Source organism: Rattus norvegicus, chromosome 9, assembly GCF_036323735.1.
Source record: "Rattus norvegicus strain BN/NHsdMcwi chromosome 9, GRCr8, whole genome shotgun sequence".
NCBI classification, from domain to species: Eukaryota; Metazoa; Chordata; class Mammalia; order Rodentia; family Muridae; genus Rattus; species Rattus norvegicus.
This window is the reverse complement of record NC_086027.1, coordinates 66993167-67014510: the sequence shown is the minus strand read 5'-3', so window position 1 is coordinate 67014510 and position 21344 is coordinate 66993167. Positions and strand designations below refer to the sequence as shown.

Here is a 21344-nt window from a genome sequence, read left to right as displayed (position 1 = left end):
GACTGATTTTGTTGGTCTTGTGACTCTGTATACTTTTGGTTTCCTTCCTCCTCTGTTTCTTGTTTCTCTAAGTGATGACGCCATGCTTTATTCTGTTTCTTCTGCAGGTGACTTCATCCAGTTTCGTGGCTTTAATTCGTATGCCTTCCAGGTGGATGCCTTCATCCAAGAACCTCACTCCTAACCTCTAGATAGATTCATTTCTATTTATTTTTCCACTTTTGTGCCTGACACTTGCATCTCACCCACAGGATTCTCTGTATAGCCCTTAGCCCTGGGTGTCCTGGAACTTACTCTGTTGGCCAGCCTGGCCTTGAACTCAGAGAACTACCTGCGTCTGCATCAAGAATGCTGTGATTAAAGGCCTGTGTCACCGCCACCACTACCACAGTACAGCTTCTTATCTCTTTCCTCAAGTATGTATATTCCTCTCCTATAATGCAACATCCTAGGGAATTTGCCATTGTTTAGTTTAAGCTAACACTCCAAAGGTAATCTCCTATTTCCTCTTTTCCTTTCTGTCCTCCATGTGGCTGTCATGGGCATGCAGCATACCAGTTCTCAGGTGCCTGGAACACTGGCCAGTGCTCTAGCCCAGCCACTGTGCCCTGAAATCCTTCCCTGTGTTCAATGCTACAGCACATCCTCCAGACTGCCTCCCCACCCCCAGCAACCGAATTGAGCAGGGACACTAAGACAGTCCTTTGGAGACTTCCACTGGTCTGTTGAAACTTTGGCTGCTCTCACAGCATAGCTCCTCTTAGCCTGTAACTTAGTGCTGCTCAGGCTGACTGATCAAATTTATGATTATCATCTTTCCTCTGTCCCCCAAATCTGTGTTTCCACCTGTGAGTCATCGAGTCCAGTTTGACACTTTCTAAGAACCGCACCGCAAACATGGCCTTTCCCAGCCTTCCTTTCCTGGCCTCCTTCGTATTAAACTTGCATGCAGTTTAATCTCTCAGTTCCTCCTAGATTGCCTCGCCACCATTCCCTCACAGGTGCTTCCTCCTTAAGTCTCTTGCTTACCTAATCTCATAGGTCTGATGTTAGCACCTGATTCCATGCCATTTCTGTTGTAGAGACAAAAGTCAGCAGCACCCTCACCCACAGCTCCGTTCCGAACCCTTCACCCCCCACTCTCTCAGCCAGCAGCCCCCTCTGTGCAGACCCAGGCTTAGGGTTTAGCAGCCTCCCCCCCCCCCCACCAAGCAACCCCAGCAGTCAAAAAGAGACCTAACAGCCGTGGCCAGCTTGCAACAACAGGAAAGAATGAACTACTCACTGATAACTGGACGAGTTATTCCTTCCCAGGTCAAAGGTGCCCCTTTCCAGATGTGTGGTCTCTCCTTGCTGTCTGAACAAACGTTATCAGTTTGAAGGGTAACATTCCTTTACTCCTTACCCAATCATGTAATGCTAAGGCTCGAAAGCCCCAGCTTGTGCATTTTCCCTATAGAAGACCTCAACCCCTAGACCTGAGCGTCTCATTCCTAACCCATTGCACAGGGAGGGTTGTGTCCCTAGTCCAACTCGAATAAAATACCTCTCCTGCGCTTGCATCGGAGTCGTAGTCCCTGGTAGTCTCTTGGGGGGGGGGGTGTCTCACAAACTGGGCATAATGCTGTTCTAAGTGTATTAAATGCAAGGATCTGTACTTTATTCCATAGCCATCATAGATGGGATAGAAGATATTACTCTTCTCCTCTAGATTATTACAACAGTTAATTATTTCAATATTATGCAGAACAAAAAATTCAGACAAGAATGTTGAGGCAAACCTACATGTATCTATGTGGGCATTTGGAGAGAGGACTACTGTTAGGGAAAGGCTCACTTCAAATTGGTTGGTGTCATCTCATGGGTTGGACTCAATGGTTCCTGCCCTGATGAACTGACATCTTTGAAACTCTGAGCCAAAATAAACCCTCACTCCTCTAAGTTGTTTCTGTCAGTGATTAAAAATACTAAAATTGGGGTTGGGCATTTAGCTCAGTGGTAGAGCGCTTGCAAGGCCCTGGGTTCGGTCCCCAGCTCCGAAAAAAAGAAAAAACAAAAAAACTAAAATCAAACTATTGGTCACTGTCATGACTGATGCTCCACTCTCAGGGCCTGGTCTCTACCCTGTGAGAAAATCACAGCAGCTTGAACAAACCTTCCCTGTCTCCCAAGACTTCATAGCCAAAGGGCAGGCAGCCTTACTTCTGGCTGGCTTCTTTACTAAGAGCTGTAAAGAGGACTTTGGAATCTAGTATAGAGTGGAGTGCCTGGAAAACAGGACTGTTTCATTCATTGTGAAATACCTAACCCTTGTTCCTTACACAAGGTAGCATGCAGTTGGAAGATTAAAAATTGGGGGTGGGGGGGAATTAACAAGAAATTAAATAGTTCTACAAGAGACAATACAGTGCCAGGTACAAGAACGTTGAATGGAGGTTTGTCCTCCCTCCTCGGTTTTCCTTCCTGTAACAAGAATAAAACTACCGTCTTAATTCTGATGTGTGAAATTTCCAAAGATCTAATAAAAAAGATTTTTAGAAACCAACCACCAGCTTTTACAGTTACAGACTAAGTTAAAGTGTGCTGCGTGATAAAACTTTGTAAGCCACAAACTATGCAAATGGATATTCGAAACCCTGGGGCTGGAAAACATCCTTTTCCAGGAGAGTTGGTCCAAGGCGGGCCGAGAGTTGCAGAACAGTTCGGGAATGTTCTTGGGGCGTGGTCACCGCCTCCGTGGGCGGGGCGTATCCGGGGCGAGGCCTCCTTTCCTTTTGGCGCACTGCACGTCGGGACCGCACGGGGGCGCCGCGGGTTGATCCGCTCTACCAGTCGCGGAGCATCCGAGTAGGCGACGACTTACTTCCGTGTCCGGGCCCCGCGGCGTCGGGCGGCGGCGCCCAGGGCCTGGCGGCCGCAGGTCAGTAGGCGGTCGCCACTCCGCCCGCCGGTGTAGAGGAGCCGGGCTCTGGGTGGGTGGCAGGCCCCGAAGCCTTGGGAGGCATCCTGAGGGAGGCCCCGGCCGGCCTCTCCGATGACACGGGCGCCTTGGGCACCAGGCTTCAGTGGGCACCGAATTGGGGACCGCTGGCCCAGGAAGACCACGGCGGGGCCTGGTGATCCCCAGCCTTCCGGGTTTTGTCCGACCGTGGCGAAGGGGCGTGAGCCCCATGAGCTGTGCTTCTCAAAGTGGAGTCGGCGCCCATCCCCACCTCTCAGACTTTGTGAATCAGACTCTGCTGTGGCTGGGAGTCTGCCTTTTGAGCAGACATCCTCGACGGTTTGGTGCAGATGGTCGTGCGTGAACCCAGCCTTCACGCATCAGAGGCCTCAGTGGGTGCTTCCGAGGAGTGCCATCACAGGGCCTGGCCTTGGGCTGCGGTCCCCAGATGGCAGCTGATAGTGAAGGGCCTAAATGAGGAGCCCTAGAGGTGGAACTTGTGTTAAAGGGATAGTCTGTGGGAGCATCTGTGAGAGCCTGAAGCTGGCCCCTCAGGTTCACCTGGTTGCCCTGGGTTGTGACTGGCCCCACTGCTTATTAACAGGCAAGTCTGTATGGACACCGAACACATCAATGAATTTTTTATGCCCCAGTGTTCTGTGTCACTAGGGACAGTAATTCTTGTGATAAAAGTTTTTCTGTGAATGAGGTAATGTCTGTCTAGTGTTCCTTCACAGTGCCTGGTACACAGTGAGCATTCAGTAAATGGGAATTACCAAGAATGACACTCCCTTTGCTTTTATTGGGCGTATGGGCGACATAAAAATAAAAAAAAAAAATAGGGATTTAAACACATGGCCTAAAATCTGTGTAAGAGTTTGCTGTGCAAGGATTCTAATTCTGCACAGAAAGATCTTGCAGGAGATGAAGCTTATCTAGGAACATGGAAAATAAAATTCCAGGGAGCAGGTAACTGAACAGTGTGAACCCATTAGGTCCCCTGCCTCATGATTGATTAGAGTGACTCTAAGGCACCAAGAGGTCACGGCAGTGTTTTTGTAGGCCTGGACCTTGCTGGGTTCCTAATGAATTTTGTCTAGTGTCCTTTCTCAGATTCTAATGGTCTCCCATTTTATTGGAATATGATAAGGATGGTGTCTGTGGGGGAAGGATTTTAGTTGACCAGTTAGTAACCCTAAGATGCTATGGATATAGTTGAGTTTGGCAGCCATTTTAAGACTTTCTTGATACTGCAGATTTTCAATGAACTTAGTTTTTCAGCTTCCATAGAGAATTCTGGAAAACTTTTAAACCTTCCCCAAAGCTTTGGCTGTTTCAGAGGGAAAGAGGTGGATGACTGACAGGCGTCACCTGTAGATCTAGAGCAATCAATCTGTACAAATAGAATTCAGTTTTGGACATTTTATTTACTTTTGTGTATATAAGTATTTTGCCGGCCTGTTTTTCTGTGTGCTTTGTATGTGCAGTGCCCCCAGAGGCTAGAAGAGGGTATCGGATCACTGGAGTCACAGGCTATATTGTAAGTCATACGGTACTGGGGATTGAACCTGGGTCTTTTGCAAAAATAGCCATGTGCTCTTAACCTCTTAGCCATCTCTCTGTCCCTTGGCACAAATGACATTGTGCTCTCAGTTACTGATGTGTTACTTAGTTCTTAGTTAACGACAACTTAATGACTATAGTTATCCTTAGTCTCTGCTCTTTGTTTCTGTAATCTCCAAAGTTTACTTCGAGTTCCTCAGTGTACACCTCAAGGGAAATTTTGTATGATCTTGTCATTCACTGTATACTTAGTCTGTGCCACATACTTTGTATACGTTATCTTAATTACTTCTCTGGAGCTCTTTGGACCACTGCTGCCTCTGTTTTATAGATAGATACGGAAACAAGAGAATGAATATAAACGATTTAACCAAGAACTCAGAGATTGTAAGTGGTAAAGCCACTTGGCTCCCGTGATTTCTGTAGTCTAGTTGGTTCCTTCAGACTTGTTAAAAACATGTGTGTGCCAAACATCATAAGCCTGTCTTGCCTTTGCTTTACTTGTGAGTTACCAGGCATTGTCTTGTGTAACTCTTTAAGCAGTCATTTTATCAGCTGTGATCTATATTTCTGTATATTTATAAAATCTCAGGAGGCACAGTTTTTCCCAAGTCAGCATATCATGTGTTTCACGTCACTTGAAATAGCGTCTGTATAATTGTATTGAATATACTGAGCTTGCCCATTTGTTTCAGCAAGGTATTTGTCCTTTGCTTTGTACAGAGGTCTGGGGCTGTGATTGTTTCCAAGTTTCTGAACACCTAAGGCAAAACGTTAAGTGTCCAAGGGAGCAATGGCTGGCCACGAAGCAGAGGAGATGCGAGATATCCTTCGACTGAACGTGGGCGGCTGCATTTACACAGCTCGGCGAGAGTCTTTGTGCCGCTTTAAGGACTCTATGCTGGCATCTATGTTTAGCGGTCGTTTCCCTCTCAAAACAGATGAATCTGGTAAATGTCTAAAGTTTGGAGCCTGAGTGTGAATGCTCATTAAAGTGGGAGTCATTTTTAAGTTCCTTTTGATTTTCTTTCTTTTTTTTTTTTTTTTTCTTTTTTTCGGAGCTGGGGACCGAACCCAGGGCCTTGCGCTTGCTAGGCAAGTGCTCTACCACTGAGCTAAATCCCCAACCCCTCCCTTTGATTTTCTTAATTGTGTTGGAATGTATTATATTAGCCTACTAATTACTTAGCTCATTACAACTGTGTGGTGATTAAGTGCATAGAGAAATTAAATACCAGTTTTAAGATTTGTGGTGGTGCTCCTAAAAGTTGACAAAGAAGTAAAGTGGGATAAAGACTAGCCATGGCATTAGCTGTATTTTGACATCATGGATGATGGCGTAGAGGCTGATGTGTATTAGCTTCTCTCTGTGCTCTTCAAGGAAGAACACGTGTTTCCCTGCAGAAGCAGCTATCTTCATAGCTAGCAAAGCAGCCATTGTGGAGCCAGTGCTGTATTCAGTGCTTGGTTTAGCCTTGCGGTTTTGTGTGAGCTGATGTGTGTAGTGGAAAAATGGCAAGTTCATGTTTTGGGTCTTTCAGAGAACTACATTATAAAGGATAAGACTCTGGGTGGCCTCTTTCCTTTGAATACTGTGGAAGTCGCAGAACCTGCTGAGAATCTTCATCAGCACAAGAGGCTGTCAACAGCTCTCTATTTTCCCCCCATATGTGAGCCCCAGGACAATGGACTATGCCACAGGGGAGGGCTGCAGATGTCCTGGGCATGAGTAGGGTCTTAGAAAACTGCCTTGCCTGCAACTGGTGGTTGAAAGCAGAGAGTAACTGGATGGCTGGACCGAGAGCTTGCCCTCTACCTGGCAGAAACTACTATTGGAGGGGAGGACGGAAGCAGGACCACGTTCTAGTCTCTGGTCTCTGCTCAACACTGCTTTTCTAAATACTGAAATGGGGGTGGGGGAGAGGAGTGATGGGGGGAGGTAGGGGGAGAGAGGAGAGATAGATAAGAGATAGATAGATAGATAGATAGATAGATAGATAAGAGATAGATAGGATCAGTGTCAAGAAAAGTAATATAGGGGGTTGGGGGGATTGAACTCCTTAATTACCATTATGCCAAGGTAATTTTAATTCTGCTAAGTTGTCTTAAGAAAAGTCTTTGATCATTTGCAATGCTAGTAAAGCAGTTTTTGTTTTTAAAAATGACTTTAAACTATTTAGTTTGGAGATAGGACCTCACAGAGCTGCTCAGGCTGGCTTCTATACTCATAGCAGTCCTCCTGCCTTTACCTCCTAAGTGCTGGGACCTGTGACTGTGTGTTACTGCTCCTCACATCATGCTTTCCTTCTTTAAAATGTAGATTTTCAAACTCCAAAGGGACTAACCTGATACTTTGAAATATAGTACACACCTAGCACTAGAAATCCTAGGCATGTGTTGTTGCTGACATTCAGTTGACATAGGGACAAGCACACTCTTTCCTGTGGAGCCACACATGCGTGTCCTGGTCCAGCTGTGCTGAGATTAGGGGTACATCGATCCTACCAGAAGCTTTTGCAGTTGACTGGATAAGGACGTCATCTGAAGAGCCAAGTGTGTCTTGGAAAACACTTGCAGAACTGAGAATACAGAGGTCCCCTCACTAACTCACAGTTGCTTTGTGTAAGTTAGGTAATGGGACCTGTTTATCCAGGAAGGTGTGGGTCTGTGGTAGGATACGTGGCTGAAGGAGCAAAGTGGGTTTGCTCTCTGCCTCACTTGCCCCCTGAGCCTGGTTCCTGTGCATATAGTGTTCAAGCAGACATGGTGACGGGTCATGTACGTTTGTGTTCAGAATTATTTACAGTGGTTTAGAAATATAAGTATTTCCTCCAAATAATTGAGTTTTTAGAACATTCTTTACTTCCAAGTTGAGGGAGGGCCATAAATCGTGTTTTCTGTGGCAGTGAAACAGGAGACGTTTAACTTCCTTTGATGACTTGGACCCACTTCCACACTAATGCTAATTGTGAGAAGGGAAACATGACTGTGAAGGGTATTGGGCCGACTTTGACTTCTTACTGATCATCACATGAATCTGCACAACTGTTTTGGAACTGTTTTCTAGGGGCGTGTATTATTGACCGTGATGGACATCTATTCAAATACATTTTGGACTACCTCCATGGGGAGGTTCAGACCCCCTCGGACGAGCAGACCCGAACCGCCCTGCAGGAAGAGGCTGACTACTTTGGCATCCCTTACCCATACAGCCTGTCTGACCACTTGGCCAATGAGATGGAGACATATTCTTTAAGGTCAAATATAGAACTTAAAAAGGTCTTGGCATTTTCTCAAGTTTTAAAATACATATTTATATGCACAAAGCAATATGTTATTTTGCATAGTTTGTGATATCACATATACAAAGTGCAAGGCGGTCTGTAATCAGTTTTGAACATGTTTCTTAATTACTCCTAGTCATTCTTAAAGGCCAAAATTAATTCTAGGCAAAAAGCTTTATAAAGTTTATGTATCTCACTGAAAATGTAACACTTTTTGATTCTCTTTAATAGAACTATTCTTCTGAAGTTGTTTCTGTTTTGAGAAAAGGCCTTACTATATAGCCCTGGGTGGCCTGGAACTGGCTATGTAGACCAGATTGGCCTTGGACTCACAGAGATCCACCTGCCTCTGCCTCCTGAGTGCTGGGATTAAAGGTGTGCACCACCATATACTTGGTTTCTGGAGATCTTTTTAAGTTAGAGAAATACTGTCATTATTGAGGGTATAATGGTCCATTTACTAAGATAACATTTTTATGTTTTATGCTAAGTAATAAGCTCTCACCTGATTTAGTGAGCATGGCAGTTTAGCATGTTAAGATCTGCTGAGTTCCCTTCAAGATCAGCAGTGCTTCTATTTATGTCACACTTTAAAGATCTTTACATGACTGAAAAGTTTGGTTAGTTATGTCTTATTAATGGTTATTGTATTTGTTGCTATTTAGCACATAGGGAAATTATTTCTGTAGGCAGCTGTTGATCCTGAAGATTGATATGAACTGATTGGAACTTTCAAATTGGATGTTGTCAGTTCAGGAAGCAAACTGATGGATGGTTGGCTATTAGGAGTGTGCAGGAAATCCATTTTAGGGATGTACACGAGTATGGATTCTGCTGCTGTTTCACACTAGTGAAAATGGCCAAGTGATAGTCTTGGTAATGCAACTTACCCAACAGCAGAGTAGGGCTAGACAGTCTTGCTGGGAGATTAGAGAGGGTAGCCTCATCTTCTGATCCTAGCCCTTAGCCTTTGTCTCCTGGTTATATTTTAAAAAGGACAAAGTATGCCTGCATTTATTCCAGCAGCCAGCATCTGCTATTTCATAAGTGCCACATGCTTGGCATGTATGGCCTTGTGAAGGGACTGGGTGGGTGGAGCAGCAAGAAATGGAGTCTAGTTCTTGCCCTAGGTCAGTTTATAGTGTGATTTGGAATTCTTAGAGCTGTACACATAAGGCTAAAGATCAGTAGAGGAGTTGTTTAGCACCAGACATGTGAGGATCCTGGTTTCATTACTGAGTAGATAGCAGCAGGCGTCTTCTTCACATCACCTGCTCTCCCAGATGCTAGAGCTGTCAGTGGACAAAGCAGACAAAGACGCTTGTCCCAAACGCACTTAGAGCAGCAGTGCCATTTCTCCCAGGGAAGGTCTGTGCCACAGTCCTGGGAGGAGCCCCTTGTTCTGTGCCCCTTGTGCTGGCACAGCTGGGCATTAGGTAGGAACGCAGAGCATTTGGACCGCCTGTCATATTCACTGTCCTGTCCGCAGGGCCCGAGAGTGCTCAGCAGGCAGTGGGTATTAAGTATGCAAGTGAGGGCATGACTGAAGTGTGTAAATGCTGCATGAGCTCAGACACTGTGCCGGGCCTCACTAGAGCAGCCTTGCAGTGCAGAAGAACAGGTTCATTTGATTAACTCATTGTTAGAGTTTGGAGTTAAAAATAAGGACCATCTGTGGGGCCCCCTAATAAAAAGAAAAAAAATGGAGGTTAAGTGAGAAGTTTGAGAAAATATTCTGAGGAAAGAGAAACTCTTAACTTTTAGCTATTGTATGAAGATTGTAAAATTAAAAGTGATGATGATATGCCAAAAGAAGAGATAAAGGGCAGTTCTGTTCGGAAAAGTCTCCCTAAATAAAGAGTGGAGGTTTCTTGTTGTTGCTTATTTATTTATTTTTTTTTTGTAAAGGAAAAAAGCCTCCCTCCAATTAATTTATTACATGTTTATAGACTAAGTTAAAATTCATGACATTTTTATTTCTCTTTGTGACCAGCTCACATTTTAGCTTTACATGAAAGTAACTCATCTATCTTTTATTTCATAATTAAATCTAAGTTTATGTATGTGTTTGCTTTAGGCTTTAACAGACTTCTGTGATTCCTATGGCTTAGTTTGCAATAAACCAACAGTTTGGGTCCTCCACTATCTTAACACATCTGGTGCAAGCTGTGAAAGTAGAATTATTGGCGTCTATTCTACAAAAACTGATGGGACAGATGCCATTGATAAGCAGCTGGGAGGAAGAATTCATAGTAAAAGCATTTTCAAAAGGTATGTTCAAAATTAAATGTGAAAAAGTACAAAAGAGAGGATTGTATCTTTTAACAATTTTAAACATTGTTATTGAATGAAATACTGTGCTGAACTACAAGAGGCTGCGATCATGGATCAGTGGACAGAGCCCTCAGAGTTGTGGGATGGCTGCTTCAGGCCTTTGTACAGAGATATCAGTCCTGGGCCTTTTGCAGGATCAAGAACAGTGGTTCTCACTGCATTGAGCCTCAAGTCCCAGAGTAGCCTCTATAGAGCTAAGAGAAAGAAGAGCCACCTGCCTAATATCTCCCCTGGACCACAGTGTGGGGCCAGGGCACCAGCCTAGAGTCAGCAGACCCTTGAGTGGTCTGGGAGGCCAGTCTGTCCTTGTTCCTGGCCCCTTTCAGATTTTGGCTTCTACGATGTGGGCGTGTTAAATTCTTAAAGCTTGCCTTCTTATAGCCATGTAAGCTTGTACTGGTCAGGTCATTAGCAGTTCCTCACTTCTGTATACTCTGTGGGAGATTGGACTGGGTCACAGCCATAGAAGCTTGCTTTTCACGCACTGGGATGGTTGTTTCTGAAATCTTTATACGCAGTGACCTAAATAAGACATCCAAGCATCTGGCGTGATGCTAGAAAATGTCATCCAAATGGGCTCTTCTCTAACTAGAATTCACTGGTTTTACTTTGTTAGTTTTGTTTGTTTTTTGAGACAAGTTCTCACTGTATAGCCGTGGGTGGCCTGGAACTCAGATCTGCCAGTCTCTGCCTCCCAAGTGCTGGGACTAAAGGCACGTGCCACTAGCCCAGTTATATATAAATGCTTTCTCAAGTGTTCTAAAATATTTCGATGCATTTCCATATTGTAGAATTGACATTTACTACATAAAAAGATGAAATTCATATTAGAGTCTGATGTGATTTATGAGTGCACACCTATGATTAGGGTCGCAGAGGAATGACTGTGCTTAGATATTCTCCCCTTGATTATCGAGTATTTATTGAGTGTGTGTTAGCTGGATGTGCACAGACACATTCACGTGTAAGTAGTGGATTTTCATTACGTTTTTGCAATATTCCTAGGGAGGCGGGGAACAATGTCCAGTATATTTGGAGCTACTACTCAGTAGCCGAGTTGAAGAAAATGATGGACGCCTTTGATGCTTGGGAAGGAAAAGGTACAGTGCAAACGTTTCATGGGCACAGGGTGGACTTTTTCCTCTTTCTCTCTTAGTTTTCGAGACAAGGTTTTCCACTGTAGCTCAGGCTGGCCTGGATCTTATTGTATAGCCTCGTGTGGCTAGTCTGGAACTTTGGGCAATCCTCCTTCTTCTGCCTCACAAGTACTGGGACTATAGGCTTGCCTCACTTGCAGTAAATCCCCATCCCACGTTTCCATAGTAACACAAAGTGTAAAGGTAGCGTCTCTTTATCCACATCCCTTGTGTGTCCTTGCCTCTCTTCTGCCCTCCTGTCTTCCTAGAGGTTTACTTTTCAGTGTGTCAGTTGTCTGTTATCATACGGTGCTGTTGAAGCTTTCAAGTCTCCACACCCACGAGTAACCTGCTATGTATTGTCATTTATTTATAATTCAATGACTTCAAGTATGTGTATACCTAATAAACAAGCGTTTATTTAGACCTACTGTGTAACTGGCAATGTTTAAAAAGTGTGCTTCTACACCGAGAAGGTTTAAGAGGAGACTGGTGAGATGGCATAGCAGGTAAAGGTGCTTTCCCAAGCCAGATGACCCAAGGCTAATCCCTGAATCTACATGGTGGAAGGAGAGAACTGACCTCCAGTATAGACTGTGCCATGTCTGTGCCCACAAACATACACACAGAATAAAATAAACATTTATAAAAAAGAGTCCAAATGAGGAACGACTAGAATTGGTTGGGCATGATGACTTATTCCTGCACTCTCAGCACTTAGGAGGCTCAAGCAGGAGGAGCCTTCACTGAGTGAAGGCTAGCCTGGGCTATGTAGTGAGTTTTAGAGCAACCTGGTTTAGATAGCTAGACACTGTTTGAAAACAAACAAAACATAGTGGAATGAAAGTGCACCCTGAATTATCATTCCTGGGTTTTGAATTAGGACTGATTTTGATTTTCTTTCTGTTTCGGGTGTTGGTTCTGAGAATCAAAACCAAAGGCCTCATGTTTGCAAAGCAAGCACTCTACCAACTGAGCTATGTCCCTAGCCCTTGGTTTTTATCTGTCTACTTTTCTAGATGTTCCACGTTATGTACAATAAATGTGAATTATTTAAGTTGGAAAGAAGAGGTTAGAGTTGAGTATGCTCTGCTGTGCTTCAGCCTATCATCCCAGTACTGGGAGGCCAGGGCAGGGGGAGTGCCAGCTGACTGGACTGTGGAGCGGTGAGCTGCTGAGAGCCCAGAGGTCAAACACGTTGCTTAAACAAGTTGCAGTGGCATATCCACTAGGCAGTAAAGCATGCATGCGCATGCGCGCACACACACACACACACACACACACACACACGTTTATCAATGTATCGATGTGGATAAATCACATTAAAGAAAACATACAAGTATGAATATTCTGTGATTCATGTATATATATGACATTCTGGAGAAGACAAAATTAGGGCTAGAAGGGAAACCAGTGTCTGGGAAGTGGTATGAGGAAAGTTTTAGGCACGATCGATGAGTGACTATTCATTTGACAAAACTCATTGAACTGTATCTCTTAAAAAATAAGTTTTATGTAAATTTTATCATAAATTTAACCTGAAAAATCAGGCGAACCTAATGGACCAGGTTTAGGAATACTTTTGTAGTAGAATATATATATATATATATATATACACACACACATATATATATATATACTATATACACACATATATATACTATATACACATACATATATATATGTGTGTGTATATATATATATACATACATATATATATATATATATATGCATGCTTGGGGATAGTAGTCAAATGATTCCATTGTGCTGGCCTTAATGAGTGTCATTGAGCTCTTGCATATTGGATGTATGTTATATATACATTTTTAATGCCAGTTCACAAAGGTAGTCATGTTTTCTGGAATTTTAATGGTTAAAAAAGACACTAATGCCATTGTGGAGATTTGAAAGCTGTTACTATAAAGAACCCAACAGTTCTTGTTGAAGATTATTCTTTTAGTATTTTTGTATGTCTGTGTATAACCATATGTGTTTTTGATTGGAGGAGTCAGATGAGTAGAAGGAACTGGTTTACACTGTGTGTGTCCATGACATTGCTACTCGCATATGGCCTGTTTAGCAGCCACCAGCTGTCTAGTTCCAAAACGTTGTCATCATCTCAGAGGGAACCCACAGTCTCGCCTCCATGTCCTCCTGCATGGTCTGCCTTGTGTCCCATTGTCTGCCTGTCCTGGGTATTTCATACAAATGGGATTGTAAAATATGTGATCTATGTTCACCTTCTTTCACTAGTGTAATGCCTGTGAGGCTCATAAGCATACATTCTTAAACTTTTGAATCAAAGTGTATCATATTTAAAATATAGAATGAATTTAGCTAAAATCCTGGTTTATTATTAGATTATTCTTGTTTTAAAGATTTTTTTTTAAAAAAACACTTTCATTTGTGTGTGTGTGTGCCTATATGTATACGTGTACTTGCAGAGGCCAGAATGCCTTGTCAGATTCCCCTGGAGCTAGAGTTCCAGGCATTTCTGAGCTGCCTGCCATGGGGCTGGAAACTTGCTATAGTTCCCTTAAGATCAGCAAGTGCTGTTACCTACTGAATCATTTCTGGTGACAGTGGTTTGCAGGGTGGTTCACAGGTACACCCAGTTTGATGGTCACAGTAGCCCCCTGCAGCAGACAGAGCACTGGCGTAACCACCACTGTAAACATCCTTTACACTTGTACTAATACTGCATCTGTCTGTAAAGCACTGAAGGCTTCAGAGTACCTAACCTGACCTAAGGTAAGCAGTTCATGTTTATTATGTGTTTAATGATCACAGCAAGCACTCTTGAAGGATACATGCTATGGTGATTAGCATTTTCCTGAGGAAATGAAACTTGAGGATCAGAGGGTAACTTTCCCAAGGTCACATCAGTGAGTGACAGGTTCAGGTGCAGGGTCAGAGCCTGTGCCTTTAAGGAGCATACATTCTGTCACTTGAGCATGCCCTGGTTCGAAGCCAGCTCTTCTTGAACCCAGCTCATAAACAGTCACTGCTGTTCTGGAGCCACTAGAAGCACTTCCTCTTTGTGTTGTGCACACCTGTGTCCATTAGCTGAAAGGGACAAGCTACAGACAGCTGGCCTGTCTTAGATGACCGAGTGCTTCTTACCTATGGCTCTCCTAATTCTCTTTTTATCTTCAAGGTGTAAGCTACTGGCGTGTGCCTCATGAGCTGATAGAGTGTTGGACTTTGGAAGAACGGCCTTTACATGGAAGCCTGCGTCATATGGCCCCAATTCGAAAGAGGTTAGTTAGCTATGATTACATTTTGTTTTAAAATCTGTAGTTGATACTGTGTGACACCATCATAAAGGGGAAATGAATACTCTTGGCTTTACTAAGCTTCTTTAATAACCTACATGAATATTCTACATTAACATAAAAATATTGATCTCATTAAAAAGATACCAAAACCATGAAAAAGTAGGGTATTATACTTAGTTGGATATGAAGCATGTTTTCATGGGGGGAATGCGGCTGTAAGAATAGTGGGATGCTGTGGTAGGCATCACAGAAGTGAAACTCCAGGCTTTGTTGTCAGTGCTTGAAAAACGTACTTAGGCTAACTACTCGACCTTTTCTGTGCCTTAGTCTGAAGTTCTTTTTTCTTTTTCCTTATCACAAGTAGCATCTTTATTTGGTAGTATTCTCTTGAGTTCCATGAAATTATTAGCATTATATTCACCTTTTGGCTGTGTCTGTAGCAGTGCTCTACGTGCCGTAAGGCTGTATGTTTTTAATGTCTCAGCGTCATCCACAGCGACAGGTTTGTTTCTCAGTCTCCTGCTGGATTTGGTTATAACTGCAGCTGCAGACTGCTCTCCTACCTTGGCCTCTGCATCGTTCAAAGAAAGAACGTCGATTCCGTTTTAGTCAAGATCTCTTTGCAAAATATTTTATTTCTTAAAAGGCATTAATTGTGTTACTAATTTACTATTGCAGTATTTATTTTGTCATTTGGACTCGCAGCAAACCTTGAGTCTAGAACAGCTGTCTCACCTGGGAAGGACTTTTCTACCCCTCTGGTGAGATGTTTAGCAGTGTTTGCCACTTGTGGGTTAAGCTCTACAGGGAGGAGTTGCTGCTGACATCTTGTAGGTAGAAGCCACTTACCCTGCTGGCAGCTTCCACTAAAGAATTGTTTTACTGAAATGGTGATTGTACCAGGGTACAGAAAACCTTGGTGTAGAGCCAGTGAAGACAGACGGGAGACAGCAGAAGGAATGGCTGATGGTGACCTCCTCTTTGTCAGTGATCTTTTCTCTGGAATTTTGGGAATCAGCATATTGATGTATGGACAAGATAACGAAAGTGATGTGTAATTATGGTCAGTGACGTTTTAAAGCTGAGTATATTAGCATTATTTGCTATGTGTGGAAGATTTTATGAGGCTAGACTGATTGTTTCCAAGAACAAGCGTTCACCATGCTGCACTGCTTCTAGCAGCCAATACTGTGGAGAGGAAGTTCACGACGAGGGAGGCTCGCTGCTCCCTGTTGTTCAGTAGTGTCCTAGGACAGGAACTGGGTGGAAAACAGGGAGGAGCAGGCAGAACTTTCATTGTTTTAAGGTCATTTTTGACAGTTTTTTTTCTCTTTATACTGTTTATAATGAATGGTCAACTCAGTTCAGGAGACTAATTGTACAATACTTTGCAATTTTAAAAATACCTAACTTTAGCATGGGCTTGACTGTTAATAGCCGTGTCACAGTTAAATGTGTCTCACGGCATGCCGACTGTACTGGCTGTCAGGACGACAGTGACTGGTAAATACAGCTGCAGCATTAAATAGGCAAAACGACGTTCCTGAGGCTTGCAGCCTTTCTCTTTGTCAGCTCAAGTTGGAGAGTAACATTTATTTGGCTGTGAGCTCCCTTTCTGCGGTTCTTGGAAAGAGCACTGACTAGTCTTGATGGCCCTGTACGTCACACAGAGCTCGTAGGAGCAGAGTGATGTGTAGTCTGATTCTTACTCAGCACTGCAGACTCCTACTTGTTGATTAGATGTGGTTTTAAGGCACAGTCTATAAAGCAGCAGGAACAGTTTTCAGTAAATGTGCATCTGTGCAGTTGACCGTGGGTGGGGATGAGGAAGCGAGTTGCTCTCTGTAACGCTATCCATATACATTGCCAATTCCTTTTTGTTAAGCCTGAATGTGAACTGTGGAGATTATGTTTGTTAGCTCTCAAAAGGACAAATGCTGAAAAGAATGCTTCTGTCTTTCCAGGCGGCTGATAGCCTTTGGGGAAGAGGATGAAGGTGTGAACTGTAAAACTGGTCCTAAGCCAGTCAGATTTTTGGGCCCTTCTACAAGTACCCAAATTAAAGTCAAGAACTCTGCTTCAGTGAGGGTGTCACCTGCCAATGCTGCCCAGATCTCCTCGCAGGCTACAGCAAACCGCTCTCAAAGAGGCAGTTGTGGAAAGGCAGCCCAGTGCTCTGTGGCCACAGGGGCATCTGGACATGCTCCTGCTTCTCCTAATGCCCAGAGCGCTGAAAACCAAGCCACACAGCCACCTCCTGCCAAGGTGCTCCTCTCTGATAAGAAGTCTCCACCCCATCGAGTGATCAAGCTGAGGAGGACTCCACTGTGTGTGGGGCCTTCCCTGCCAACCCCCTCAGCAGGGAGCCAGGCCAGCTTCCCCCAGCAGCCCTCTCCAGAAGCTTCCAACACTTTGGGCGTGCAGACTGAGAACAGGAAAGACCAGCCTGATGGATAAGTGGGCTTGAACAGCCTGTTTGCCCCACAGCTTCCAGCATGCTGATTCCGACGGTGTTCCTGAAAGGGAAGATCTAAACGTGGGTGTTTAGGATTATTATTGCAGGAAAAGTGAATGCCAATGTGGGAGTAGACGGAGACTTTATGGTCAGGGTCATTATTTACTTTGCATTTTCCTGAGGTTGTCTATGTGCAGTTTGATTTCTAGTTTTTAATTCTAAGCTTTTTAAAATGGTTAACTGATACAAGGCAACCAGGGAGTAAGAAGTCTCACCTTTTTGCAGTAGTATTAAAGTCTTCGTGTTACTCCTACAGTCCAAGCGTAGGAGTGTGGTCTAGGCCTAGGTTTCTGTCAGATGGAGAGGGGCACCTATGCTGGCCACGCTGTATGGCGGCCAGGAGGAGAGGTCTCAAGAGGGAGTGTGACCACCAGCTGCCCATAGTTGCTTATTTTCCAAAGACGAAATGAAGAGAAGTGATGGGGGAAGGGAAAGCGTATAGTGAAAGCTCAGATGGTGATCTTACTTGATTGGGCCATTTTCTTGTCTAGATTGGCTCTTTGCTTTGTTCTGTTAGCAGCTGTGTCTTTTATTGTGCACCACAAGGGGAATGCATGTGGTAGGAGCTGTAAAACGGTTTTTGGAATGGTTAAAATATGGTCGTTTACTTTGGTGATGTTTTGAAGTACTTTGAAAAAGAGAAGTTAGACAAGTTTAACTTTTTTAACTCGTTAGTTTATTCTAGAAGTGGCCATTGAAGAGTCCTTCTGATTATACACTATGCTTCGTGCATACAATTTCCATAACTTGAATTTAATATTTTTAAACAAAATCTTTTGATTAATCTATTTTTTCATGACCATTGGGTTATCTGTACTTTCTCTTACATATTATGTTTGGTAATTACATTGTACATTTCTACTTCCCATGAGCCCTGTGCTTCCGTGTTTCTAGAAGCAGGTCCATAGAGCAGGGTGCTCCTTACTCAGATGCTGGCCACTGCATTGCATTGCCTTGAAAACGTGAGGCAGGTATACTCATGACGTTTCTTTTTAAGTAAATAAAACATTTCCATAAAAATGTGACTTTTCTGTGACTACTTATTTAAACTTTGAACCCTGAAATAGTTTGAGAGCTTACTAATAATTTATGGAGGGTTTCTATTTCTGTTTCCAAAATTACTTTCTTGTCTTGGTAATTCATGAAATGATAAAAACAACTTTGAATAAATATCTACTGGTATCATTCTAGAAGGTGGTTTAACTGAAAGGTTTTTAATTGAAGATCTATTATGACATCCTGGAATACATAAACCACTTAGTTACCTTCAAGGCAGTGCTGCTGTAGAGAACTCAAGCAACCTGAGAATTAAAGACAAGTGGACTCCTGGGCCTGCCAGTTTGGACATTACATGTATTACTTGTTCTAGGATATTTTAAATTGCTAAATCGTATAAGAAAAATTTACTGATAACACATAAAATGCATGTTTTGTACATGATGACCAGGAAACTTTCAAACACTCACGGTTAATTCTATCACTAGCCTCCTTCCTATTACATCAAGTACAGAGGCTCTCCCTGCATACAACACAGTGAGCCTTTGTAAGAAAGCATTGGATGGAGTGCTGGAGCGTGCATTCAGAGACAGGAGAGGTGGCACAGCAGGTCAAGACACTTGCTGTCGCCAGGCTCGATGACTGTCCCTAAACCGACTGTCCCTAAACCGACTGTGGAAGGAGAAAACATCTGCAAGTCGTTCTTTGATCTCCTCAGAGCCGTGAGGAGGTGCCCTCACACACTACTTGAAAAGTAAATGTAAGAGTGCATCTGGAGCTGTCCTGGGTGGCGGGACTGGAGTAGGTGGTAGATGTCTGTTCGTGGATATGAGCTGTTAGGACCAAGTGTAGAATGCTTAGGTGCTGGGGCGTTACTTGAGATTAGTTCCCTGGGTGTTGTTTTGCCTTTTGTGTGGGAAAAAAATGTTTAAAACTCTTATCTGAGACTACAAGAGTGGGTAACTCACTAGAAGTCATGAATAGAAAGAAGAAAAAAAATGAAGGGAAGCTGAACAGATAGTTTGAAAAGTAGTATCTGTGTCTGGGTCAGGAGATAATAATGTTACATTGAGTAGAATATTTGGGAATTGTTCAGAAGAAAAATGTGCCTGTCACCTCACAGTGTGCAAGTGGTCAGGCCCTGTCCCCGAGGACCTCCAACTACCAAGCTCTGGACCCAGCCCTTCCAGGCACAAGCAGCTGAATTCCACCCTACAGAGTAAAAAGCTGGAGCTCAGGACTTGAAAAACCACCAACCTCCATTGCGGAAATCTCTACCTTGAAAAGCTCTGTCCCACAAAAAACTATAAATCCTGTCTTCTGCTCAGTCTTCTGCTGCTTCTCACCTGAGCAGAAGCAGCCACCCTACTGGGCTTTTTCTTCTCAAGAAATGTGTTGTGTGAGGTTTGTTGTGGGGTGTTACTTTGGGGTATTTCTTGGCTCCTAAAGCTGCTTGGATACCTTCCCCGCTCAAAGCTGTGATACTTCTATTCAGGAGGCCTTTCCCCTCAAAGCTGTAACACATAACTAGTCTTTGTTGAAAACTAATTTGTCCTAGTCAAATCATGTTACTTGTGAAATGGAGAGTTGAAGACTGGTAGAGCGGACCTACTAATCAATTTATTTTGGTCGTATTGCTATATATTTTAGTGTTTCCACATGTTTTATTTACTGCCTTTTAGTTTCAGAACAATATCATGAAGTCTTTTCTAGTTCTTAAAAATCAAGAAAATGAGGTTGAAAAAAGTTAATACTGTTCAATAATGCTCACGTTCTGTCATCTGCGCCCCGTTGTCTGATGGCTGCACGATGACGTGTCAGACAGAAAGCAAGCTGGAGGGAGGAAGCATGTTGGAAAACTTTATAAGACTGCGCTAAAGCACTGTACTGTTTTGTCTCCTGAGACCCCAGGAGGCCTGCAGTACATTGCCACACCGCTGGAGGCAGCCCTTAGCCGTGGATTCGAACATTTAGGTTTCTGACCCTGCAGGCTTTCTGCTCTCTGGAGACTAAACACGGTGTGAAGGGTCAGTTGCCATTGGTAATCACTGTCCTGGTGATAGCATTTGTCAAGTCACTCACAGTAATTCAGAGATACGTATCTCCAAGTGCTGGGGTGGGCAGGGCCCGTGCTTCCTAACCTTTGAGAGGAAGTAAGCAATGGAACCACATCTCCTGCGTAAACCACATCATCTTTGCCTGTGACCTCTTCACCAGCCATCCTATTGCCTCTTCAGCAAGGACAGACATTGATGTTCATCCACTAGACCTGGGTTTGTGGTTAAATGTGCAATTATCCATTTATGCCTTTCTTTCTAAAGAAGGGATTGGCTTGCAAGCACATTTACCATTACATGAGATATTGTTCATAGGAAGCTTTGATGAGCATTTCGAGTATGTGGGAAGGCCTGTGGCAGTAAGTTGTTCCATAAAAGGAAGGATGCTAACATCGTGAATGGGAGGTTATCTTACAAATGGTGGTGTTGCACCTCCAGCTCTTGTGGACAGCTAGTCCACACTTGGTCTGGTGTTTAAATGCTAAACTTGAAGTGTGAACGTGATGAGGGGAGGAGCTTCTCCCCTAGCAGAGATGTACATGTGTACTGTAAGCTCACTAAGCCCTTTCTAATTATGCCGAATACCTTCCCCTCCCCTTCTGTGGGAACTGTCCCTTGAAAACTGTCAACAAGTCGCCAGTGGATGAGTGATGCTTTGTTGAGGCTGCCTTAGTGCCCAGGACTTCAAGTCTGCAGTACAGCCAAGAACAGAAACATCATGAATAGCTAACGGGGGAATATTGGTTTCCTGCTATTTCCAGAATTACACATCCACAAAAGGTGGTTGGTGGTGGAGCCTCGAAGGAGCCATTTTCACACACACTCCTGTCAGCCTCATGAAATACACATGGTTTACATTGTTACACAGAAGCTAATTTTTCTTTTTTCGTCCATGCGTTGCCATAGACGGCGCATACGCATTTCATATTTGCTAGCTAGATGGTTTCTGATATTGGCTGTAGCTAAGACAAATAGAGTTTTACAGAAACTGTCAGTCAAGGTTCTGCCCTACTTGTTTATTTAACAGATTTTCTTCTTATAATGTTCACTTTTAGATTTTATGCTGGTTTCTTACACCCTAAAGCCTTCATTATTTTAGTAAAATTCTGCTGAGCTCCAGGTATGAATTTTCTTTTTTGGGGGGGGGGGCTAGAGCTTGGAAAAGAAACTTGTTTTTAAAGCAAGGGGCTTGTGGGGCAGGGGTGGCAGTGGGAGTGGGGAAGATACAATACTTGCTCAG

General features: G+C 43.5%; 1 protein-coding gene across 11 annotated transcripts in view; it reads left to right on the top strand.

The window, feature by feature from the left end:
• Positions 1-18071, top strand: part of Kctd18 (potassium channel tetramerization domain containing 18) — a 64630-nt gene extending 46559 nt beyond the window's left edge. For 2 of the 11 annotated variants that reach the window (XM_063266949.1, XM_063266948.1), the window contains 7 exons: positions 108-416; positions 5228-5454; positions 7572-7783; positions 9866-10059; positions 11128-11222; positions 14416-14518; positions 16501-18071. In XM_063266949.1, the coding sequence (XP_063123019.1) occupies positions 5298-5454; positions 7572-7783; positions 9866-10059; positions 11128-11222; positions 14416-14518; positions 16501-16993 (1254 nt within the window). In that variant the 5' untranslated portion in view covers positions 108-416; positions 5228-5297 and the 3' untranslated portion in view covers positions 16994-18071. Of the gene's footprint in view, positions 1-107; positions 417-2781; positions 2921-3404; positions 3546-4428; positions 4482-5227; positions 5455-7571; positions 7784-8019; positions 8164-9865; positions 10060-11127; positions 11223-14415; positions 14519-16500 lie in introns of those variants that run through there. The other 9 variants (XM_039083313.2, XM_039083314.2, XM_008767087.4 and 6 more) reach the window with 9 other exon arrangements.
• The last annotated feature ends 3273 nt before the right edge of the window (positions 18072-21344 follow it).